This window comes from Diorhabda sublineata, chromosome 5, assembly GCF_026230105.1.
Source record: "Diorhabda sublineata isolate icDioSubl1.1 chromosome 5, icDioSubl1.1, whole genome shotgun sequence".
Lineage (NCBI taxonomy): Eukaryota > Metazoa > Arthropoda > Insecta > Coleoptera > Chrysomelidae > Diorhabda > Diorhabda sublineata.
The window spans coordinates 19,216,049-19,242,737 of NC_079478.1; the positions used below are offsets into that span (position 1 = coordinate 19,216,049).

General features: G+C 32.7%; 2 protein-coding genes across 4 annotated transcripts; one reads left to right on the forward strand and one right to left on the reverse strand.

Moving 5' to 3' along the window:
- Positions 1-26,689, forward strand: LOC130444510 (uncharacterized). Of its 3 annotated transcripts, none has more exons than XM_056779656.1 (6): positions 1-77; positions 17,337-17,441; positions 20,910-21,131; positions 23,979-24,208; positions 26,002-26,106; positions 26,584-26,689. In XM_056779656.1, exons 3-6 carry the CDS (start codon positions 20,936-20,938, stop codon positions 26,596-26,598), a joined length of 546 nt encoding a protein of 181 aa, XP_056635634.1. In that variant the 5' UTR covers positions 1-77; positions 17,337-17,441; positions 20,910-20,935; the 3' UTR covers positions 26,599-26,689. The 3 variants fall into 3 exon arrangements, with proteins under 3 accessions (XP_056635634.1, XP_056635635.1, XP_056635636.1); XM_056779657.1 differs by lacking the exon at positions 1-77 and adding an exon at positions 2,587-2,610; XM_056779658.1 differs by lacking the exon at positions 1-77 and adding an exon at positions 16,738-16,814 and having other exon boundaries at positions 24,009-24,208.
- On the reverse strand, positions 3,009-5,083 carry LOC130444509 (uncharacterized). Its single transcript, XM_056779655.1, has one exon. The coding sequence runs from the start codon at positions 5,030-5,032 to the stop codon at positions 3,080-3,082; it is 1,953 nt and encodes a 650-aa protein (XP_056635633.1). The 5' UTR covers positions 5,033-5,083; the 3' UTR covers positions 3,009-3,079.

The following is a 26,689-nucleotide window of genomic DNA, read 5'->3' on the forward strand; positions in this document are numbered from 1 at the left end:
AGTGTTTAGTAATAAGTGTTCGTGAATAGTTCGGTGCATAGTTTAGTGTATTTAGTGTTAATGCTTAACTAAATAACGTAAGTAAAATTGTTAAAATAAATAAGAACATTGCAACATATCATTTGTTTTTAAATAAAATATTACACCGTATTTTTTGATCTCACCTCGTATTCACTTGGAATAATACGTCAAATAATGACAAGTTGAGGTAACCTAACCTAAAACGGTTAAAGATCCTTCTTTATTCACTTCTACTATCATATTAAATTAATTTGACAGATTTTTCGAGTGATATTTTGACATTTCAACAGTTTTTTTATATCATAATGTCAACTGAGCAAAAAGTGATTGATAAATTAATGTATTAGAATATGTAAACGAACATTGATGGGTTTGATATTATCAAAGTGAGTACTTATTCATATAAAAAATAGTTAAGTTACTGTTTCGTAAAATATATTGAGAGGTCAATTATTGTCGAAAAAATTACAAATTTCGTAATACTTGTGAGCATAAAGTTATTTTTGAAAAGACTCTGTACGTCCACAACCAATATCCATTTTAAAATGTGAAAGTCATCAAACGGTAAACGGTTTTTTTTTAACTTAAAAAAAGAATTTCATTGTGACTGTTGAACTATATCGTTTCAACTTTTTATCAGGACATCTTTTATAATATATATAAAGAAAAAAAAACAGGTGAAAACTTCCACTGAATTCATTCGTTAAAATATAACTACACCAAGAATAATAAGCCCTTGTCTATCCGAAGATGTATGGTTCAGTCCCTCCTATTTTTTATTATCGTGATTGAAATTGGCGCATTATTTCCTGCTATAGTTATTGCTTGATGCCATGTCGTTTCTTGTCAAATATTTCTGCCAGCTCTTGATTCCAGGATTTCCTTACTGCTTCGTTTCTTATTCTGTCTTTACGTGTCATTCCATTGATTTACCTTCATTCAAGTACTTCATATTTATTTATTTTTATTCTGCTTTTTCACTATTTCTCAGCACCCAGCTTTCACTTTCATATGTTAACATTGGACGGTATATTATTTATATATCGACATTTTGGTTTTCCAGATTTCTTTTTAGTATATGAATGATCTTGAAAGTGCATGAAACAGTTTCGATGCACTCGATATTCTTTTGTTCATTCCCTCGTCGTCTTGTCACACCTAATAGTTTGATCATATCGACCTTCCTCTTCTATTATTATGATCATCTGTCTATTTTCTTCTCCTATGTATACTGTTTTTAAATTCCCAACAAATATCTCATATTCCTCTTTAGGTCTCTTCACTATATTTTCTTCTTCTTTCATTGCCTAAACAATGCTATTCTTATCTTGTTTAATGCGTTTCTGAACAGATCAACATATGACATTACAAACCACTGGCGTAGACTGTGCAACAATGAATGCTGTGATCGCCTTGGATAATCACTTGCAACAGATGATATTTGTCATGTCTTAATATGTAGCCATAATACTCCAGTTTTTTAACCACAAAAACGACTTCCTTCTGTTTCCTTAGTCTCTGCACAACTTACATGCTGGTGATGTGCTCCGTCCAGGATATTTTCACAATACGCCTATTTATCCACATTTTGAAAGATTCCAGTCTTTTTGAAATAGCCTCGGTCGTGGCACAAGCCTCTACACCATAGAACAAAACAGAAAATATGTCACATCCGATTAGTCTTAATTTTACTTGTGAAGAAATATCTTTGCTGGTGTATAGTTTCTTTATGTTGTTAAACGCAGCTCGAACTCTTTCCATCTCCGTGATCGTATTTCTGATGTCTGGTCCCATGTCGCGTTTACTGTGGTTCCGAGTGTACGTGTCTACCCGATCTATGTCTTGAGCGTTTATCGTTAGACGCACTGAATGATATTCACTTTTTCTAATAATCATATGTTTTGTTTTTGATATAATCAAGGAGAGTTGTTGGTTGCTATAATTGCTGTGTCGTCGACATATCTAATGTTGATTGCTTTTCGTTGATTTTGATGACATATAGTAGTTCTCCCAGTGCTTTTCTGAATATTTGAATGAGAGACGTGACAAAATGCAACACTCTCCCTTTGACAATAATTTCTCCGTTGAGCGAATTACCTTTTTTTATTTTTGCCGTTTGAGTTCATTACATATTAGCGATAATACTGATATATTTTCCGTCAATGCCAGTGTTTCTGAGAACCTCGATGATAAGTTTTTCGTATTTGATGTTATAGAAATCCTCGGCGAAGTCGATAAAGCACCAGTGTGTGTTTTTGTTCATATCTCTGCATCTCTGAATGAGAATCTTAGGCTAAAGATTGCTTTCCTTGTACCTATCCTGTCTTCATGAATCTTTCATCTATCTTAGATACTGTTTAAAAGGGTGGTCAAATGATCAAGAAATTGATTTTCTGTTTCGGACAACCTTTTTTAATTTTTCACCCTGTATCTTGTCAGGACCTGGTTTTTTGTTCTGCTGTCTATACCTTGGATCTTAGACTTGAAGGCCCAGAGACGTCATCGTCGCGTGTGAATTTACTTGTACGTTCATCATCAAAAAGTTGTTTTGTGTAAGTCTCCCACATCTCTATGAGCTGTCAGCTTTTGGTTAGTAGACTAGATTCTGTTTTTCTCTATTTATTGTTTAATTGTGAATATATAACCTTGTACACTGTGTCCGTTCCCAAACCTACCTTGGACTATGCCTATTTGATCCTCAACTATTGCCCTTAGTTTTTATTTTTAGTATGTTTTCATATACTTTGGAGATAATGCTTTATAAAGTAAAGCCTCTATAATTTGTGCAAATCTTGATGTCACCTTTCTCATGTATCGGACAAATAAAACAACAATATATAAATTAAGATGACAAAGCTTTTTAAAAGATTCTGACATATCTTAAACAATTTTGTGAATAGAAAGCATAACTCCAGTGTTTCGGTTTAGTACCAATTCGATATAAGTGTCTTATTCTTCAACCTTTTGTTATGACAAATAAGTAAAAATTATTTTATAAAAAAAATCTTTATTCATAAATAAACGAAAATTAATAAATTATACTATACAATTATACAAATTACAAAGTATTTTCAATAATATTTTCACTAGATCCTAGATCCTTTTCAGGAATAATTTGAGTGTTGCCGAAACTAACTCCTAAGTGATCCATTGAATCATCTCTCATTTCAAGTCCTTTTTGTGGCGACGGAATCCTCCAACTATCTCCTACTGTATCAGCTTCCCTCATCATAATTTTATCTGTTTTGTCCATAAGACCTTGTGAGTTATCTGTGTTTTTGAAATTAGCCGTTGCTAAGTGATCCCAATTTTGTAATCCATGTTCTCCGCTATCTTTGTCCATTGCATCATCCCTCATTTCAAAGGTTTTTTTTGTCGGTGCCATTCTCCAATCACCTCCTACGGCTTCTCTCATTGCACTTTGATCTGCTGGCTCCTCGAGACCTTGAGGGTGCTCTCCACTATCTTTATTCATTTCAAAGCCTTTCTGTTCTGATGCCATTCTCCAGTTACCTCCTTCGGGTTCTCTCCAAGTATTTTGATCTGCTTTTCTAGCTTCGGTATCTTTGGAAGTCTGAATTTCACTTGCCCAGTGACTATTTTCTGCGTTTTTTTCCGAAATCTTTTCCATCGTCATTAAAGTATGGGCTTCTTTGTCCATTTTTCCTGCAATTTCCAAATGCTCTTCTCCAGCTGTTCTATATGCTGGAGGTGGTACATAAGCTGAAGAATAACTAGAAGGAGGCTTGAATTCTGGAGCTGAAGTTTCAGGTGGAGGGGAGTAATATGATGCGGACGGTTGGTAGTTTGAAGCTGGTGGGTAATTTGTGGGTTGTTGGTAGTTTGTCGGTGGTGCTGGTTGTTGTGCTTGAGATGGAGGAGATAGTGGTAAAGGTGCAGGTGGTACTTGTGGTTGGTATGCAGAATATTCATTGGTCATGGGGTGAGGGGTAGAGATGGAAGTGTCTCCAGACTCCATACCTACTGGCTGTTTGTAGGCATGAGAAGGTTTTGATGAAGTGGATGGATGGGAATAAGGATTTGAATAAACGGGTCCTTTGTATATTTGAGCTTGAGGTCTATATACTGGTCTTGGATTATATGGCTTATAATTACCATATTGTTGAGGTTGAAGTCTGTAGGGTTGGTAAGGTCTTCCGTAACTTGCACTGGCAGATCTATAGTTGTAAGTAGGGACGCCATCTCCGTGGCTAGAACTTTCATGATAAGATCCTGGAATGTTGTGAGCATAGCCTGCTAGATTAGGCTGACAAGTAATAACCAAACCACTATGTCCATGATGAGTTGGAGTCACTGGTACCATAGATGATGGACTACCATATCCAGATCCATAACTGTAAGATTCTTGATGATGAGATGTTCTCATTGAATCCGATTCCTGATCTTTATCGTTAGACTCTTGATTTTTTCGAACCGTAGAATCTTGGGTTAAAGTTGGCATTACCTCTGACATTCTGTCTTGTATATTTACAACTTTATCCATAATTTCTGCCTTGGATGCCATTGCTGGATTCATTTTTTCAGGTTCTTCTTCTCGTTCTGGTTTGGTGGATCTATATGTACCATACGAGGGTTTTGAAGCGGTACTAGATCCAGAAGATTGATAGGTTTTCACTGGTGCTAAATAAGCTGCTGATGCTGGTTTGCTTTGAACGGAGGAGCCGGAGTTGAAGGATACATCTGATTTTGAATGTTCAAAACCGCCATTTTGTTGAAAATACGGAGTTGGGTTGCCGTAACCTCCTTTTTCTGTCACTGGTTCACACACTCGATAAGGCTTTTCATCAGCAGGTCTAATTTCTACACAAAACGTCGTTATGGTTGATTTCTTCGCTCGTGTATTTTCATCCAATTCATCTTCTAAATATTCTTCTATGTTATTTGGATATTTTTTGGATGTTATTTCGTTCAATTTGGACACTTCGGGTCGACCGAACACTGTTAATATCAAACATAATGATATGTTTAAAGTTATCAAAACGAATCGCATGTTGGGTCACTATTATTTACATAACTTAAGAAATAATGTTAGATTGAGATTTTATATGCTCTGTTAACATGTTTGTAAATTCAGTAAGTTTGTTGTTATGTAAACTATCATGTTTATATTGATATACAGAATGTCACGAGAGTTCCCATAATTCATATAGTTATCATTAAATAAGGATTTTTATAAATGTATAACAATTTTTGATTCAACTAATAAAAGGGTCATTAGAGGACAACCAATATAATGGAAATTAATAACAAGAAAAGTGAACACAATAAGGATTAAAATAAGGCAATTTCCTGTCAACGGTACTATTTAACTTTGGAAGGCATAATAAGAAGAACCAGTATTAACAGAAATGGGATGATATTTAAAAAAAGTCGTCAATGCTTAGCTTATGCTGAAGATGTGACGTTGATAGCAAGAAACAGAAGAAAACTTGAAGAAACCATAAAACAACTAATAACAGCAGCAGAAGATATATGCGTACACTTCAATAATGACAAAACAAAGTACATCAAAATGATGGAAAGTTAATAGAATTCGAGGAAGTAGAAAATTTCATGTATTTAGGCGTACAAAAGAGGAAATCGAACTAAGAATTGCCAAAAGATGTGCAGGCAGTTTTAGAAGAATATTAACATCGAAAGAGATATCCAGATCTACGGAAGTTCGAATTGGAAATGTGGAAGGGAAAAAAAGCAGACAGAGTTAATAATTTGATAAAGACTTAAAGAAAAGTCGAAACGTCAAAATTTATCTTTCTTTTAAAAACTATCAAAAAAACTAATTTTGAAACAGAAGAGACCTAAAATCAAGAACATTTAGAGAAATTGAAGATATATATATATATATATATATATATATATATATATATATATATATATATATATATATATATATGTCTTCTGATGTCTATTAAAGTCGAATTATATCAATTCTTATATATTCAGGTGAATTGGTGTCTACTTGTACTTTTGTCAGATATTCTCGATTAACATCTATTGAAGCCGATTGAGCTTGATGTCTTTTGATGTATATTTACCAGGTATTTCGTAGGTCTTTTTTATCATGATATTCTACCTCGAAAATCTCCGAATATGAAAATTTACATCATTTTTGGCAATATTTTCAGAGGTATAAATTTTGAATTTTTTAACTATTCGAGATGCACTTCCGTTTTCCTCTGCACAAATGTAATTTTCATTTCTAAATCAATATTTTGGTTCAGAAGGTTTCCTGATGCTCTTCCCAATCGGATGCATTTTGTTGCACCTTGATCCGTCTTAATGCTCAGAAAAGCTAAGCTTTGTGCTTTATTACCTCGACTATAGCGTTAGCCGCCGTCGTCAGTTGCTGTTTGTCACTTCAATTTTTAGAAATATTCACAAATTGCCCTTGTTTATGGAATACTTCAGACAACAGTATGAGAAAACTAACTCTAGTTTTCTCTCATTTTTTCTAATTAATTTTCTCATCAGTAATTTCATTCTTATGCCAAGAATTAAATTATTATTTGACATTTTTACACGATTATTTCTGTTTATAAAAAATAGTCCATTCTGTATTATCCGAATTGTATATACCTGTGAGTTTGAAATACTTTATAAACTTCATCAATTAAAATATTTGAAATAATATAAACATCAATTGTAATTATTGTTTATAATTTCTTCCATATCAATTAAATGCGAATTGAATAATGCTGAATGTGAATTTTTTTTATACCGTTATAAACACGTGAAAACGAAGTAGGTTAACCTTATACAAACTATATCAAATGAAAACTTTTTATATATTATTCGAACATACAGTGTATCTCATTTATATTGAAAACACATATAACCTTATATTCCTCGGCAGGAAACTCTTTCTCAAGAATGATATTCAGCATCAATTAAAATGTATAAATAATATGGTCTCAGATGGGGTGAATGATTAATATTAAATTGGGCGCCAGCTTTTCAACAAACGACGTTACAAATTAATAAGAAGGAAGAAAAGCTGGGAACATCAATTAGAGTAAAAATAAAAATTAAACTATTTAAAGCTATCAACTAACAATAAAATTAGCTGCAAATAAATCTATTGAAAAAAATACAATAAATTCGCATTAGCACAACGAATAAAAGCAGTTATAAATGAAAAACCACTCTTATTTTTAAATTAAAGGTAAGGCAAGAACTTATCTATGGAAATCCGGAATGGTTGCAGCCCTCAACTGAATTTCCAGATGTTGGAGTGAGTTGAATTTGTAGTCTTGTGGTTGGATTCTTGGTGGTTGAAACTCCCAACCTGACAGCTATAGAATCACGGGAAAAAAATAAAATGAGGAAGGAAACGGAAACACAAATGGAAATTACGGAAGAAGAAGAAACAAGTAGAAAGAACAAATTTGAACAAAAGAGGCTAATGCTCATATAAAAAAACTGAATTTATATTCTTTAAAATATAACCAAACAGGAATCAGTTCTATTCTATTCGTTCTTTTACCCTAATAAATACAATATGGAAAGTGTCTACAAATTTCGCTGAAAGCAAAAGGATTTCATAGAAATTTTTGTAATCACAATAAAAAAGCAAAGAAAAATTACCCATAATGCCACTTTTTTTTGTTTATAATGGATTCACACATATTTATATATTGCTTTTGGACAGTTTTCTATAAAAATCAATTTTATTTGATAATATAATAATATGTAAGAATGTAAATCAAATACATGTCACGTCAAGTCTATATGTACATCTACTAACTAATGTTTTTCTGATTTTCTTACCAGATAGTCTCTATTTCAATCTTTTCATTTCTTGCTCACATAAGATAATCTCAGTTTGCTTCTTTTTTTATTTTCTTCATAAGAGTCATCTAATCTCACACAACTGAATGTTTTCCTTTTTATGTTCCCATATATTTATCACAACATATTTGTTGTATCTGTGACATCCAGTTCCAACACACCTCCTTCATCAAAGTCATTCCTTTCATCCCTTTTAGATCTTTTTTTCTAAAGTCATTAATGTGTCTCTTCTTAATATCTGCTAATCTGATTTTTTGATTTGTATATTTTCACTGTCCTGTTCTCCAAATTTATTCTAGGATCGTCTGCATCAGTGAATTGTGCAATATTGTCAAGCTCGGAAATATCTGAAATTATTGTGACATCATGGTTCAGAGCTTCTATTAATAAATTTTCCTATTTTTCATCACAATTTTCAGTTGACTCTAGTAGCTCTGGATTATTACTTATTTGATGCGCATCATTTGTCACAACAAATAAAACAAGAAACACATTGTCAAAAACACGATAAGACTTTGGACACGCTGCACACTATTCTCTGAATACTCTCCAAAAGTTTTATTTGAACAACAAAGGGATATATACTTTAACAGATTGTAGCTACACAATTTAGTCAACAGAGAATACTATAATCAAATTTCCAAAAAATATTTAGAGTTACACACAGTCGAAATGATCGACAACACGAAATTTTAAATGTTTATTACAATTTTTAGGGCTTCTTATGACACTTTTACTTTGTCAAGAATAAAGAATTATTATTTGTTTATAAAAAAATATATACGTCACTTCGGAATGCTTCAAAAAAGCTGCCTCAAAAGGTTCACATAAATTATCTTTATTAAAAATATTTGAAATAAACCAAAATAACAGCCGACGTACTAGTTACTGAGGGTGGTACAGAACTGTATTGGGAAGCTATCAAAAACTAACTAGTACAACCTTTCTAGAAACTTTGGTGTCAAGAGAAAAGGAAATAGTAAACAGGTAAATGGAAAATGTTGTCATGAGTAGACTATACATTTGCCTAAGTCCCGTACTCGATGGTTGGAAACCATCGGTATGCCACATAGCAAAACCATTCAAAGTATTGGAAGATAGTCCCATCTGACTGGAAAGAAATTATTTAACTATTGAGTTGATTATTGGCCACCAGTATGCGGCAAGACGTTGGGCGTTATATAGATGGGAGGGGGAAACTTTACTTTACGTATTGTTCAACTGCACTCCTCTCTGGAAAGATTTGGAGGACATCAAAATCAAGGAGACAGAGATATATGTAAGCTTATTAGCTTAGCTTATCACACCAAGTAGATCTCCATAATCTGTTCTCCATGTCCATGAATTGCTAAGTATTCGGCTCATTAACCAATTCCAAAAATGATCATAGAATGTATGTTTTAATTTCTAAAAGCTTATGAATGTTTGTATTTAGAAAATTCAGTTGTTTGAGGTTAATTTCTGTTAATGTCTGTCAAATTCTTGTACAAAGTATACTTCTGTTCCTTGGTCTGGTATTGTCAACTTTTTGTGGGATTAGTTTCTAGAAAAAGTAATCAAAAAATTTTTTGATTTTGATATCTGGTTGACGAATATAATGAAGAGCACGCTCCGTGAGCTCAGTTTGTATTCGTTCAACAATTATCATACAGTTTGGCATATTGAACTGAACATAGTATCCAATTTTAAACGTTGTATTTTTTGAAATACCAGTATACGAGGGCTGCTACTAAGTTTTAAGATATGGCAAGATGTCAAATCTGATGTTGCAATCATAAAGTTTGTCATACGAGTGCTATTTGAGTTATTTACTGATAATTGAAATATTCACCTTGTTCAAAAAATGGAATTGAATCTCACACATTTTCTTGCGATGATTTTTAAACCATAAACCAGTGTGCTCATCAACTTTAAAATTTTTAGGAGTAATTCTCAACTGATCGTCTATAACATAATTTGAAATAAGTTGTTCATTACTTTTATTCTTTGCACAAGATTAATTTTCAGAAGGTGCTCTGGTTCCTCAAAACTTTCGTCAAATCCTTTTCCATTTCAATAATTGTTTCTAAAATACGTGTAGATGTAGGATGGAGCCTCCATTTTCTGTCCGACCGCCGCCATCTAGATGATTTTGAATTTGCCTCCATCAGTACAAAGGACCTAACTCTGAAACAACAATTGCAGAAAAACTGAAACGTGTCATTTTTAAGTTGCAATTAAATGAATAAATGACAAAATGGTTTTTTCTGCAGGGTTTATGGTGCTTTATATCAATGAATCGACTCTCATTTCAGCTAGTACATTACCAATTAGATTATGTCCATCTGGGAAAACTTAACTACTGAAACAAATAGTTCATTGTAATGTATCTGGTTCTTCTGGATTGCGTTACAATATATCGGTAGATCAACTGGCAAGAGTTAGAGAAATAACCTCTTTTATTGAATCAGAGCCATTCTGCAGTTTCTCGGTCAGACGCCAAGCTATAAAAGTTAAGGGATGGAAACAAAAGAGAATGGTCGAAGAAAAATATACGTTTAGTTATTCTTTTTCTACTTTACGAGCTGGATTGAACAAATATTTTGTAAATGGGTCACGAAGGTATCTGTCGCCTCTGCCAAGAGCCCAATGAAGTATTGAGCACATGATCAGCAATTGTGAATACGACACCTTAGCTCGTGTTGCTTAAAACGGTAACAAGTAATAGACGTAATACTCAAGAAGGGGATTTATAGCCTCCCGAATACTAAACAGTAACGGCTTGCAGAACAGATCATGAGGTGTTTGTTATAAAACAGTAACAATTTCCATGATTTAAACATGGTATGAATATTGATGAGTCCTTCGATTTGTAGTACCAGATTTATCAAGCTTATATCCTGTTTTCTAATGAAGCAAAATTCATTAACCAAAAAAAATATCACAGTAGTACTCAATACTTTATGTACATGTCAAAATAATGAAAAAATTGAAATTTCAATAGGTACTTTTTTCTAATTTGGATAAATATCAAGATAATCCAACAATTTTTGCAACCTACACCTATATATTTTCTTTTGATTTTACACATATCAATTTTGGAATAAAAAAATAAATAGGATTGTATTTAAAAATTTGAGTCGGAGTAAAATTTTTGAATAAATAATAGATAAACAACCAATAACTAAATTTTCCTAAAGGTTAGCAAAAATGTGTTAAAAAACAGTCAGGTTTACTATGAATTTATTAAAATATTTTAAATAGAAGAAATGAACAATAAATAAATAAACTCACAAAAATAAATAAATGTTCAGGTATACAACAGTAAACTTGTTCATCTAATCACTATGTTCGTTTTCCTTCTTCTTCTTCTTCCTCTTTTTCTTTTTTTCTTTCTTATTATTGATCTCGGCATCTTCACTCATCTGGTTACTTCGTGGAGTCGTCATGGCAGTAGTAGAGCTGAAGATTTGTGTATCCAGGGGTACATCCGTTGGAGAACTTGTATTAACAATGTTTTTAATTGAATTTGGAGCTAGAGGGCGTTCTAAAGTATGTTCTTTTAGATTATCTTTTTGTTTTTTTCGATGTTTCGAATGCTTAACTGTTTGTTGTTGAAGTTCTTTTATGTCTGAATTTACTTTTATGGGTATAATTTCAGGTTTTGCTGTAGTTTTCACTTGTTTGCACATTTCTCTACAGGATTCTCTGTACTCAGTTGTTTTTCCATTTTGTGGGGCTTCAGAGTAGCTTTTGTTTGATGATTTTTGCATAAAATCCCTTAGTTTATTGAAATATTCCAGGAGTTCTCGTGATTCATACTGATTAAAATCGGAAAGTGGTACTTTCATTTTACCTTCTCTGATATGATGTTTGTCTTTCTGTTCTGTAATTGGCTCGTCTTCAAATTGGGTAAGTGTTTGTTGCATTGAAGGCTTGTCTTTATGAACAATTCGATTGTTCGACAGTTCCTCTTTATTTTTAGAAATATTATATTTCGTAACATCATCTGCAGTTTCATAACATCCATTTTGTTTCACAGAAGTTGTTTGGTCTATTAAATCATGCTGTTTGCATATTTTTTTGGAAACTAATTGTTCTTGTTTTGTATTAATGATATTTTGATATTGATTATTTGGAATATATGACAAACCTGATGTCTGTTGCGTAATCGATTGTTGAATCAGAGGCGTATTTCTAATATTTTCATCATCTTCGTCTTCTAGTTCGGCTTCTGCTACAGATAAATCGTCATGCTGGTCTAGGTTTGAGTCTACAATGATCGATTTGAATAAATTTGGGGCATACCCATGAGGAATAGGTCGATCGGTGGTTCTTATGACTTTACTTAGAACTACCGATGCGGCTGGATTGAATTCTCTGTGTGTATTTGTAAAATATTTTTCGTCATCTCCAGAATATCTCGTGTGCCTTGTTTCTTGAGCTGGGTAATGTTCTTTTTGGATTGGGTTTGATATAACAGGTGCATCTTGAACAACGAATCTTCCAAGCTCTTTTTCTTTTTCTGTCAGTACACGAGAAGCCCTTTCATCTACTGGTTCTTCTGGTGTTATGATAACGTCTGGAAGCACTTTAGGTGATCCTCGATATGAAGACATTTCTTCCATTTTCCAAGGTATTATTGGTTTTCCTGTATTTATACGAGCTGGTTTTGGTGGTATGTTGATTTCTTCGGAGCTCATATCCATTAAATCACCCAAGTGTCGTATGGTTTTGTCGTTGTCCAAATTTAAGAAGCCATAGTTTATATTTTTCATTAAATTTTCTCTAGTTGGTGAAAAAAATGATCCTCGGCACTGTGTTTTTGGCACTTCTTTCACATTGTACTTATTAGGAAAGAAACTTTTGCTATTTAAAGTAAACAAATACACGGGTGATAATATAAACGTTAATAAAATAATGGGTCTATGACCCTTCATGGTGCGATTGAGACTTATTTTCGAATTTCGTTTTTGTCGCTCTTTATAGTGTTCAATATTTTGAATTATGATATAACTCTAATATAAATATGAAATTCGGTATTTCCATCTATGAACGTGAGAAGTTTTGTAATTAAAAAAATAAAAAAAAACTGTTTATTTTCCCACGTAATGGATTTTCCAATGTTACAAGAGTATTTTACGAAACATTGTAGGTCGCTGGAAAAACTATATTTATTTAAAACATGCGAGGCTCTTAAAAAAAACTACATTAAACATTATAATATATACGAGGGACTATTGAATAGTTTCTAAACTAAAGTTATGAATTTTATTAATTGAATTTATTGATGTGAAGAAAGCTTTTGACAAAGTACCGATGGCTTAAAGATGGAAAAGTTTGGAAAGAAGAACAATAGATATGAACTTATGAAATGTAATCATAAATCTATATAAACGAAATATCAATCATGTAATTAGTAAAAAATCGAGATCAGAGCCTCTTCTAATCACAGAAGGAGTAAGATAAGGTGGCGGCTCAACATATTTATACATGATATAATAAATATCTGTTCAAACAATCCATAAAATGTATGCGTTCGATATAAAAACCTGCAATTAATGAACATATCTGAGGGAGAATATACATACCAGATCTACAGAAAAACTTTTCTACAACACACTGAAACAGTAAAAGACTTAAAGCACTCAAACAACAAACAATGAACATATAAATAGAAAGATAGATGCAGAGATTAAATACCATAGGCGTGTGAGAGGAAACAAGATCTGGAAATTATGACACCCGTGGAATTTAGCAAAGACAATTAAATTGATGGGCTCATTTAGTAAATACATAAGATTAAAGAGCCGCAAAGGGAGTATAGGAAGCAAAATTAAGTAAAAACAAAAAAGACCTGAAGACAAAGTAATTGGTATTATACTTGAGGAAAGAGTCAAATATGGATAGGAGCAAAAATAACAGCAGTTAGTAAAAAGAATGGTCAGTTGAAAATTCAAGTAACCTGATCTCGATCATCATTTCCAATATATCCCAGCCTTGGCCTGAGCTTGGGTAATCATTGCTATGGCCGAAGCTGAGTTAAGTAGCCTGGCCCACTCATGGGCCAATACAGGTACGCCGAAGCTAGGCTTTCCAGTACTGGCCCCGTTGTCAGCTCTGGAGTTTCCTGTTTGGGATGTGACGAATGAAAAAGCCGCTAGAATCATTGCACTCATACAAGATGGCCGCAGTCAAAGATACGTCGCCGGGGTAATTGGAGTTCAACAAAGCACCATATCCAGAGTTGTTATTCGCTACCAAGAAACAGGGCAACTAACCAGAAGACCCGGACAACGCCGCAGAAGGGTAACTTCGGTAGTAGATGATCGTTATTTGAGGTTAACGGCGTTAAGAATTAGTCACACCACCGCTCGAAGGCTGCAAACAGATCTGTTCGTGATGTCCGATTAAGCCTACAAAAAGTTCGAAAAAGGCTGAGAGAAGGAGGTATACGAGCCATAGTACCAGCTATAGGTCCACGTCTTACCAGAGAACATCGAGTAGCAAGATTGGAATTTGCTCGAGAACACGCAAATTGGAATATTCAAGATTGGTCCAATATTTTATTCACGAATGAATCAAGATTTTGTTTAAACTGTAGATTCATATTTAAAAATCTGAAAAATATTCTAGACTTATTCGATTGATGTATTTACTTTAGTAGCAACGTCAAGTACTTTTATTGGACGGTGGCTACGTACAAGGGCACCGATTTTAAGGTAAATGTATGGAAGTGGGGTCCTCCCTATTTTTGTTTATAAAGAATCGAAAAATTAATTGGGATAATTTTTTTCTCAGTTTAGGTAAAAATGGAAGCTTGGGAAACAAAATTTCAAACCTTTTTTGGCCAATATAAAATCTAAAAATTATAAATTCCCCGATTTGTCTCTTAGAACTTTTTTCGTGTTTTCTGTCGAACTCACACATTTCTTAAGATATCTCGAATAGCAAAAATATATCGACATGTGGTTTTCGCTATTTTTATTTTAATTTATATTTTTTAATAGCTAGTTTTAGACATTTATTTAATGTTATCAAGAGAAATCACAATATCAAAAATATATTAGCATACTTGATTAATTAAATTGCTTAAAATTTATATATTTTGTATTAATGGAAGCTGTACTTTATTATAATCCCTTTTTGCGATATGGCGGGATGGCCGTTCTTAGTTGCCCGCCCGGTACATACCAAAACGAATAATTAAAAAACCATTGATATCATAATTTTAATACTTTAAAAATTATTACAAATCTTGAAAAATTTTATTAATTAAATTGATTAAATTTGTAGAAATTGTTTAAATTATGATTTTTCGGAAAAAAATACTGAAATGTTCAAACTTATCATTTTTATCTCAAATTCACTGATTAAATAAACAAAATGAAAAAATATATCAAATATAATTAGTATTTCGACAAAAAATAGGGTGAACCCCACTTTCAAACAATAATTCTTTTTTTTTTTAATTTGCTAAACATAAACGTATTTTTTTTACTAAAGTATCAGAGCTGATCTATTTGTCAGATTTATGTGAAATTTTGACTTCTCCGTCAAACAATTTTCTATGTTCATCGAAAAAGATTTTATTTTCACGAATTTTTTTGATTTTGTAGGAATTCACTACATAAGTTTGCAATATTTATTTATATAATTTTTCAGTCAACATTTTATACAGACATTATTTAATTACGGAAAAAATAAACGACTATTTCATAAATTTATCGACAATGTTTGTGATTATAACTGTATATTTATTTTCAAATAGCAATCACCGTTGAAATATTTGATACAATGTAGGTTTTTTATTTCAAAATTGTTTAATTTTTGTGTACATTTCATGTGCATGAAATATTCATAAACATTTTTATTCTGCCATTATTAGTAATCGTGACGAACAGAAAAGAATTTAATAATATTCAATACACAAAAACCTTGACTTATTCAAAACGACCCAATTTTACAAACAAAACAGCCATTAAATATTTTTAATTAACACATATGCATTATAAACTAATAATTTCAATTTTATTTGTTGATGTATGTTTAAAATATTGCAACGTTCGCATTTATAATACCACATGTCCCATAAGATTTTGAATTTTAAGGAACGTAAATAATCTGAAATAACTTTTGTGAAACTACGCGGTAACATAAAATTTGAATTCATCTTAAAACTATGACTGGAATTATGTCTGGAAGGCTTTTTTCGGAATGGCTTTCAACTGCTTTGATGCGGAAGAAATGGTGTTCAAACGTTTCCTTGTTAATATGTTTCGTTTTCGGAAAGAAACAGGAAGATATTGAGATGAATCGTTTCGCAAACATTTGCAAGGTCGAAAGATTGTTCCTCTATCTTATTTGAAGTGCTTTCCACATTTAAGAATACCAATTGTAAATATAGCCATAACCAATTTATCGTTTTTAGAGACTGAAGGTATCACCAGAGACCGATTTTAACATTCCGTGGGATTTTTGACACTTTGTTTCACGTTTAAACAACAATGAATATTTGTTCGTGTACTTTATGATAGTTGGAGAGAGCCGCTGCATTATCGATTATTAGGTATTACCCATTTTTCGTCTTCAGTTGATTCGGTTGATTGTGTTTTCCTAGAACGGATTATGGTTCTGGAGCTAATACTCTTGGATGGTCGAAGTTGTGCAGTCCTAAGGAAAAAGCACTTTATTTTTTTAAAATGCTGTCGCTTTTTGCAATTTCTCGCTTTACCATATCAAGCAATGATGCGTTGTAGTTTCCTGTTATGGATTTATTTTACTAAAGTTATTCGAGCAACACATTTCCAGGTCCATTTGCATGACCACCATTCCCCTGATTTAAATACAATAGATTCCATTTTTGGAGATATCTTAAAAACTTGGAATATGCAACACCGGTAAACACAAAGAACGAAGTGATCAGTAGAAGAAACTCCCATTTTGACGCTAAAAGGCACAAGGAATGCCCTTCCAAGTTCAAAGAAATATTCTTCTTTGTCTCCGTAAGTGTGTAGAAGTGCGAGGTGCCCACTTCAAACATTTATGCGTTTTTTTTTGGTTTTGGTTTTTTTGTTTTTATTTGAAAGGTTGTAGGTTAAGTAAGTAACATGATATTGGACAGTATGCACTTCAATTAGAAATGTTTGAATGTGTTTTAATAAATAATTACAATTTATGATAATTGGCGAACAACGAATTTGATCGATTTAAGAGTACCTTTTTGTTTGAAAAATCGATTGAAAAATTTTTGTTATGTTTAAATTATACAGGTTATTCCTGTGTTACGGTGTTTTTTCATGAAACAGCAAATAATTTTCACATAATCTACTCACTCCCGAATTATTTGCATTATTTGCATCAAGTCCCGGAGTACTTTGTATAAAGATTTCGAAATAAAATCAATGTTTTTAAATTTTCTCTTCAGTTTGGTGACCAAATTAATAGATCTGGTAGGGATTATGAGATTATGACTCAATGCAATCATTATGAATAACTGCTTCTACAATGTTTTGTATAATTTCCAGGTTTAAATCATTAAATTTCCCGTGTTTCGGTAGCAGAAAACCATTTATTACGAGCGAAAGTTTAATAGCAATCAGGCTAATAGTTTTAGCCCTCAGGTCAAGTAAGTAAGTAAATTAATTTCTAATGATACTATCTCGTTTTACTCTAATTTTAATTATCACGACAACTGTGTCTTTGCGCTTCGATCTATATGATAGTTTCCTAAAGGAGTTTTCGATTAATTGAAAATATATGAGGGTATAAATCAATGGCAGATTTACAGCTTTCCCGCTATTCATCTTTTCCGCCTCTACTGACTTTTGAAATTCGATACCTTGGTCCATAATTATTTAAATTACATTTTTCATCAAAAAAATTTCAACTACAATTTAAAAACTGAAGTTTCGTGTAAGGTCCTTGATTAGTTTCACGGCAAAGAATTGTTAATAGGTTTTTGTTTAAGCAAAGAAAATGAAATTATCTACTACTTTTAAAGTATGATTAGATAAAACTATTCAAAACTCATATTTTGAATGAATAACGTTGATATTTGTGTAATTCTCAGGACTTGTCTATGGTAAATACAACAAACTTTCAAAATTTCTCTGAATTTAGGATCATAAGTCATTAAATACTTGTCTAGTGTTAACTCAATATTTGTCCCATGAAAAATAATTCCCTCACAGCATTACCAACAGTCGATAAGAATGTATATTTTGAGGACTTTGGTAATACTCGCATTAGTTTTTGACAGTTGGTAGTACGGTTAGTTGTTCAGAACAGCAAATTGATTTCAAGTAATTGTTGGAGAAGATTTCATTGTAATTTTTCAAAGATTACATTTTATTCAATCATGTTATCACAGTGAAGAATAAAAAAGATGATTATAATATTTAAATTTTGATGGCGTAGTTAAGTATGTTGTAACGAAAGGTTATGTTACGAGATTTTTTTAGGTTATGATTGTTTTGTTAATCGCTCACTATTATTTCCTCAATTCGAATAAAAGTAAGGGGTTGATGACTTATGAGGTAATGAAATTCAGACTAGATCGATTCGGTTTTCGTACATTTTTGCTTTTTAATTATCAATTTGCTTCATGTTATAATTTGTAAGTTAATATAACCTAGTCTAACTTTAAATATATTAATATAAAAAATACGCTTTCATAAAAAATAAATATATCATTTCCTCAACTTAACTCTTCATTCCCTCACATTTAAATCGTCAAAACTCATTTATTCTGGGGAACACGATATTTTTTTACTTCTATTAAGATAAATAGTACAAATTTCAGAGCAAATAAAGATGAATTAATTAAAATATTTTTCATGAATTTATTGATATGTAATTTCGAGATTTCATGAGAATTACCCATATATGTTTTATCACACTTCAGTTTAATACAATAAAATAAATATTTTTTCTCAATTATCTTCTAGTATTACAGTATTACAGTTATAAAAACATTTCAATAAATTTTTGAGGACTTTTGAATAATCGCAAAATAATTGTCATATGAAATCTTGTTCATTAGAACTGACTTCATGCATATAAGAGCTGAAACAAGAAAACGTTCAGCTTTTCTTGATTTATTTTGAAGTCTTTCTAAATGGAAAAGCTTCTCTTAATATATACATAGAACAATACGAAGTGCTATATCAAACTATGGATAAATTTATAAATTCTTTAGCTAGAAACGATGGTAAAAATTGAATATTGTGAGAAATAAAAACTTCTCACCAAATCCGTAATACGACTCGAATATGAATCTATTTATTACAACGAAAAACCTATTGAGTCATCAATCGCAGCCGATATAATATCGTCATCAGGTGTTTTATCAAATCCTTTTCTTGATTATCTTTTTTCCGTTTCACTAGTATATTCTTTCTGTACGTTCAATTCCATGGCCTTGAATTGAAACTGAAATAAAAAAATTTAAACAATGGAAATGAAATTTGCTGCCTCTTGGAATTTGCCGCATTCGGCTACAGCCTACACAGTCTGCTGATAAATTCACCAATGCCGTTAAATTGGTAACTTTCTGAAAGTTACAACACATATTTATGAATGAAAATTATTTTATTTCCCATTATAGTCTTCTGTGAGCTCTATATACTTTATCTAGAGTTTGTTCCTTTTAAAAAACTATATTTATCGGGGCCGTCAAAAGAGGTGTTGTTTTTTATCATTTTCATGTTGTAATTTCTAGAAGTCACTCAGGGCTAAATCTGATTTATAGGATGGATGCGGAGCAATTCTTATATTTTTCCACGAAGAAATGCGGCTCCTTTTTTTGCAATTTCACATTAAATCGACTCAAAAAATGGAATAATAATCGCCATTGATTGCTTCACACTAGTGTTGATTGTCATAACTTGGCTGATAACCTCACTTTTGCATTCATTCACCCTGAAAAATGAACTGTTTGGACTGCTTTTTTGGTCTCAGGTGTACTGTAGTAGATCCAAGGCTACTAAACGAATCCATATTAGTGCTAAATGCTTGGAAGATGTCACATGATTGTATTCGTGGTTGATTTCAAGCAACGCGCATAATATTTTGGAGAAAGCTCTTTTATACCGAAATAGTGATTCAAAGTTAAAACCACTGTAACACAAAATATGCTCATGGCTTCTACAATCTTTCTCGATCTGCTAATACTATATTATAAATTTTCTGAATTGTTACAGATGTAGAGACCTTACTTGAACGCTCAGAACGTTCATCATTCGCATGTATGGTTACAACGAAACGATATTAGTTTTCATGTTTCCTTACTTATCAAGCTTAGTATTCTTTTCAGTTATTAATGAAAAAGATAAAAAGAATAATAATGCCGAAGACAATAGATTTCCTTTTTTCCGTTTACTGCTCAAATGTAGTCCACTATCATGCACCAACTGAATAACGCAGCTGGTTCAAATTTAGACGTCAATAGACTGATTCTGCTAGGCAAGACTAGTGTTTGAAATTCTGTATTTTGTTATAATAATATTTTTGATTAAATGTCAATTTTTTTCTATTTAAAATAAACTTCCCTTCTCAACAGAAACTAAATTTGTGTATGAAAAATTTGAAACTACATATAGACGTCTGGTGGAAATGAAACGGTTGAGGTATTTGATGATAAGCGAAAAGAGCCCTAAAAAATTGAGTGAATATTGCACATAAAGTGCAATCACTATTATTAACTTCAGCTTGGAAAATAGTATGGTATTCTCGCCCGCGAAAGTGACAATCTCGTGGGCAAAGATACCCTAATTTTCTCTCGTGGAGCGTACTTCATTACTTTATTTCTTTCCACAAAATAAATTTTTTATATCGTTTCTAACAATTTCTTGTACTTGTAATTTATTATCACTGGAATCGTCTAAATTGTTTTGTTTCCATGCTATAATAAAAACTAAATTCCATGTCATCGATAATAAATATATAATATCGATAAACAAGTCGTTGCTACGATAATGAAAGCAAAATAAATTCCTTGCCGGCGATGAATAGCGCACTTTTGACCCACACGGTAGGAACAAAAGCTTATTGTTTCATGAACCCGTATTATCATATTTTATAAAATTGTTTATTTTTAGATATTCAAGTTATAGCAAATGGTTGGATGTTTAGACCTGAAGTCGGCCTTCATCAAGGAGTCGTTCAAGAATTAGTGGAAAGCGTAGAAAGTGGAGATATAAGATCTGTTCAAAATTTACTTGATGCTGGTTGGAGATTGGAAGCGTCGCAAGCTATTTACACCTATTTGACTAGATTGGTCGATCCTCTGATACCTGCGGAAATACAGGCATTAGTATTGGGTATAGTATTTCGAATTTTGCAATTCAATCAGGGATCTCACGTTCCAGTCAGGAATTAAGCTAATATTACCTCTACTTGAGAGGTCTGTCATGGTGTTCATTAGTGTTTTACATCATCATGTCAGGTAGCAGTCTGCGTTCTTCTGTGTTGTACAGCATGATCTGGATGATATTTTCAGAGGTGCTGCTTGTCAACCATCCTCCTTAGCTGTAGTTTTAGTTCTCTCCAGGGATTATTTGATTCACCTGCTCACCTCCCGAGTCTCTTGTTCTTTATCCTTTGCTTTTGTGTCTGTCGTTTCCCCCCCTCTCTCCCTCTCTCTCTCTCTCTCTCCCCCCCCCCTCTCTCTATTGAGTGACTTAGAAGCTACCTTCACTTTTGTCTGCAAAGCTGCGTCGACGGCTTCGGGAATTGTCTTGATTCTATTTTTGACCATCGTATTCACACTTTTTGTTTGGCGGATGCCTCATTCATTCTTGTTGTTAAATTCCTTATGTACTCCAGTGGCTCCATCCCATTTGGTTCCTATTTTTTTGTAACTCAGTGTGTCAGCTATCGATGAACCTCTGGTTACGGTGTCAACGGTGGATACACTGTTAATTGTGTCGATAACGAGAAGTTACAGTGCTGTTGTCTTGTTGTCTTTTGTCTTCTCCGACACTCTGAATACACTGTTTACACTACCACTACACTAAACACTCACAATTACACTGTCTGACGCGAGTTTCGATAACCAAGCTATCGTCTTCAGAGACTGAAGGTAAATTAAAATATAATGACTTAACTTACCTGTTTTATACTAAATTTTTTCATCAATAAACATTCTCCCGCGAAAATTAATTCCAGTGGGAAAAACTCCTTGGCGGGAATCTTCACATTCATTCCTTGACTACTAAACTATAGATTGGGCTGTAAGGAATTGGCCCTTTGTCCCTATTTAAACTACTTTTTCATACAGCAATTTTAATGCTTTCAAATACATCCAACAATTTATTATTGAATACATTTCTTAACAATTTTACATTATTAATATTTATGTCATGATTGTGACTGGCAGTGTGATCGGCAATATCTGATTTTCCGGTACGTCCAAATTTAAATGAACTATGTGCTCTTTAGATCGGACGATAACGGATCTCTCAGTCTGCCCAATATACTTTCGGTCACAATCACCACAGCTAATTTCATATATACCACTCTTTCCAAATTTGGTATTTAATCCTTAGGATTGCCCAACAATTGTTTTAATGTATTGTTTGATTCATAAACCCATTTAAAACCCACTCTGTTGAATATGTCTTCCAATTCTTTTGTATAAAGAGGATTGAAAGGTATCAGAGCAAATTTTTCTTGTTTTTCATTTTGGGTTTGGAAAAAAGTGGTTTCACTTAGAGATTTCTTAAACCTATGACGATTGATTAACCTATTTCCAATTTTTTATCATAACCGTTGAATAGAGCTAAATACTCAACGAAAGACTTTTTCTTATTGTATCTCTCGATGGTAAGTAGAAAGTGGATTAACCGATGTACCAGGAAATGGGAAAGAATCAGCCGGAATGTACCTGCACATAGCACCTATTAGTATTCCTAATTATTAAAATATCTAAAAATGGTAACAGTCCATTATTCTCATTTCATAGGTGAACTTTATAGATGGATAATCTGAGCTCCAAAATGAATTCGTCTATGTTTGCCTTCTTCGTATTAAATATTGCGAAAATATCATCCCATGCGAAAATACTGAAGCTCTTGACTGATTTGCTTTTTAAAATGACGCAAGAATAGTTCAGCCATAAACAATGATAGGCAGTTTCCCATCGCTGTTCCTTCGTCTTGCTTGTAGAATTCGTTGTTGTACTGAAAATAATTTTGTTCCATACATATTTTTGTTAACTGAAAATATTCTTCTATTACATCAGCTCCCAAATTTATAAGATCTCAGTGAGTTCTCAAGGTAATCGAAGGTGTGTGGGATGGGCACGCTGGGAAATAATGATCAAAGGAGATTGAAATTTCCTCATCCTCAATTTCTGTAGTCTTCACTTTGTTGATAAACTTGAACGAATTATTCACTGGTAAACTCTTAGGTTTGATGGGTAGGTTTTTAAGCTCCTTCGTTAACTATCTGGAAATATAATAATTAGGTGTACAAATGGTTGAATCAATAGGTCTCATTGCCTTCCCAGGTTTGTGAATTTTTGGAAGGCAATAGAGCTTTGACAATGTTGGGTTACTTACGGATAATTTAAACCTGAGTGTACCGGTGACAAGGTTCTTACAATGTTTAAGTGTTTCTTTCAGATTTGTGATCATTTTATTCAGCGGATTCCTTGATATTTTTGTGTATGGTGCTGTTTCGATAAAGTTGTCCACTATGTCGAAATAGTCCTTCTTGTCCATTATAACATCTCCATCTCCGGCACTGTTGAGTTATGTTTTCGTGTTTGGGTTGGGAGTTATGCAGTTTTACCTGGAAGTGTTATGGACAATGAGTCTCTCTTAAGCTTAATGGTATATGATATTGGTCTCTTTTCCGCGTTTTTCAGTCAAGGTTATTCCCGCAAGTAGCCTAGGAAATACATCGTAGCAAATAACAGAGCTTGGATATTATTATAAGGTTAATTATGACCAAGAATTCTGAAGGTTATCCTTCATCTAGAACCCGGTATTATTCAATGAGTTGAATCCCAGTACTTTAGTTGATTTGAGGTTATTTGAGATGTTTGTGCTGTTATATATAGGCCTCAAACATTATATTCCTTGTATTCTTTCCGTTTTTCTTTTACTTAAATGTACTTTTCATTAAACAAGGTAAATATTAATATGATTAATTCAATAACTCAGAAAAAGTGTTATTGAATTTTATATTCACAGATGAAAATGGTGATGTACCCGTAGAAGTAGTCGCAGCAGACGTACTTGGATTAATTAGACAGGAACTACCAGGAAACCATCTTCAATTGATTGCAATGTTATTACATCTTTTGGATTTTGTTATAAAATCGTCACCAGCAGATGAGCTACGAGGAAATACTTTGCCAATATCTATGTTACCAATATTTTTCAATATACAGGTATATACACCAGATGCATTCCTACTTCTTAGTTCTATAGTGGGTCATATATTTATCGTTAAGAACCAATAGAAAATATAAATCCCATGAGATAATTTATCCATCCAGCAACTCTTGACCGGTGGTGGAACGAGGTGCGATCTAAAAGATCTAATGTGTTTCTTTTTTTGCTACAGTACTGTTGATGTTCAGTAACCCCACTCCTGAAAGTGGTACGGCTCCATCTACCAAAAATGTTATGGATACGAATATGGATAGAGGTTCTGTTCTCTACGTAGCAGAATCTGATAAATCCTGCGCATTTACATATCTATAGCTTTTTTGATTAGATTAAAGTCGCGGTCACACGGAAGGTACGAACGATCTCGAATAGGAAAATAGTGTTGAATCAGCCAGTTTCTATTAGGACAAGAACAAACGGCACAATCACGTTGTTTTCATACGTTATATTCAATTATGGCCAATAATGGACATTAGGTGTTTTTCAAATGACCGACTCAATTTCGAAATACGGTTGATATTGGATAATAATTTAATAGAATTATCTGATTATTGAGCTGTTCCTCCTTTCCGTATTATCAGTTATTATACGAGGATATATTGGAAAATTCTTAGCCTACTATAGAACCAAAGAAAATTTCAATGTCAAAATATTTTATTACCTCCTCGTTGGAAGAAAATTTACGACCTTTTAAACTTTTTTCAGTTGAAGAAAGAGATGATAGGCGAACGGAGCCAAATCTGGTGAAGGGGGTGTTCTAGTAATTCAAACCCTAAATCACGAAACGAATTTTTTGCGTGGTAACTTGAGATTTGTGTGCATAGGCGTTGTCCTGCAAAAACAAAACACCTTTGGATAGCTTTCACGCGTCTTTTCTCTTTAATTTCTTCCCGTAGAGTGGTCAATAATGTCGAATAGTAATCTCCAGTTACTGTTCTACCTTTATCCAAAAAATCAATCATGATAACTCCATGGCAATCACAAAAAACTGAAGCAAGAACTTTTCCAGCAGATCGAACTAGAACGTAACCTCTTAGGTCTTGGAGAACCAGAGTGTCATTATTCCATCGATTGTTGCTTTTTTGGATCGTAGAAATGTACCCAAGTCTCATCCATAGTAACAATTCGGTTTAAGAATTCTACATCGTTTTCAAATCGAGCACAGCAATGCTTCTACCCTTGCACGCTTTTGGTCAACAAACAAACATTTGGAGATCCATTTTGCAGCAATTTTTCTCATGTCCAAATTGACGTGAACTATATGATGAACGCGTTCGTATGAAATATTCAGTGCTTCAGATATCCGTTTTAGACCAATTCGACGATTTGATAAAATCATGTCATGAACTGCATCGATATTTTCAGAGACTGACACAGAAACTGGCCAGTCCGATCGATTATCATCTTCAATGGAAAATTTACCTCTTTTGAGTCCAATTTTTCACGGTCGCATACGAAGGCCATTGATCACCAAGGGTATTAAGTATATCTTCGTAAATGTGCGTAAATTTATTGCGTAGCTCTGGTTTTCTTTTTTGATGTCAAACTTTACACTGACACTTCTAATAAGTTATTGTTTGTTGCTATGGTAACACAATATTTTGTTTATGTATGGAACTGGTCTAGGCTAACTAGATATCAATACATCCTCGTAAGTAGGTTTATGCGAGTTCGATGAATATTGGCTTATCTGTACCCAAATTTTCAAAATTTGATTTCATAGAAAATAGAAATGTATGCTGTAATAAATTACATGTCACTTTCCATTTATTATGTGATGTGTATTTTTTAGAATCAACATATAAATGAATGGAGAAGAATAGCAGCAATATTTTTAGAAATAATTAGGCAATCTACTAATTACTTAGACGTAACTTTATACGATGAAGAAGAACAGGTAAATGTAGATATTTAGTTTTATAATACAGTTTATACAATACAAAATTGATTTTCGTAATTAATGATTGATCGTTTTCAAAAGCAATGCCAATTATACATATTGAAAACTACCTTTACCAATATAATGGTTGTTGGATATAGTGCAACATGCTTCTCAGCATTTTTCTTCAAATATTTTTCATATTTCGTTGTTTATTTATTGTGGCTCAGTAATCATTTCTATTTTATTATCACCTTCAAGTTCAGTGTCGATTCTAAAACGTCGTCTATCTACAAGTTTGTGGTACAAATATTCCGTATATTCGCTGTTTCACAGCTGCAAGTTGCAATTATGCACCCATGACATCGATTTATCTATTTATTCTTTTTTCGTAGCGGAAACACTCCTCTTTGGATCCCCCCTACTTTAAAAACATCAATTCCAAATTTACAACTAAACATTACTAAATTTAACTAAACTATATTTTATTTTCAGGGGTGCGATGATTAAAACTATTTATTGAAAGAAAAGAAGAGCCGAAATAAAACATTTGTTTTTGTTAAAGTTGAATATTTAGATAAGACATAAAATATAAAGTGGA

Coding starts and splice junctions, on each gene's coding strand:
- LOC130444509 (XM_056779655.1), bottom strand. CDS start 5,032: ATGCGATTCGTTTTGATAACTTTAAACATATCATTATGTTTGATATTA.
- LOC130444510 (XM_056779656.1), top strand. CDS start 20,936: ATGTTTAGACCTGAAGTCGGCCTTCATCAAGGAGTCGTTCAAGAATTA. Junction 21,132..23,978: donor AATACAGGCATTAGTATTGG/GTATAGTATTTC, acceptor TCAATAACTCAG/AAAAAGTGTTATTGAATTTT. Junction 24,209..26,001: donor CAATATTTTTCAATATACAG/GTATATACACCA, acceptor TGTATTTTTTAG/AATCAACATATAAATGAATG.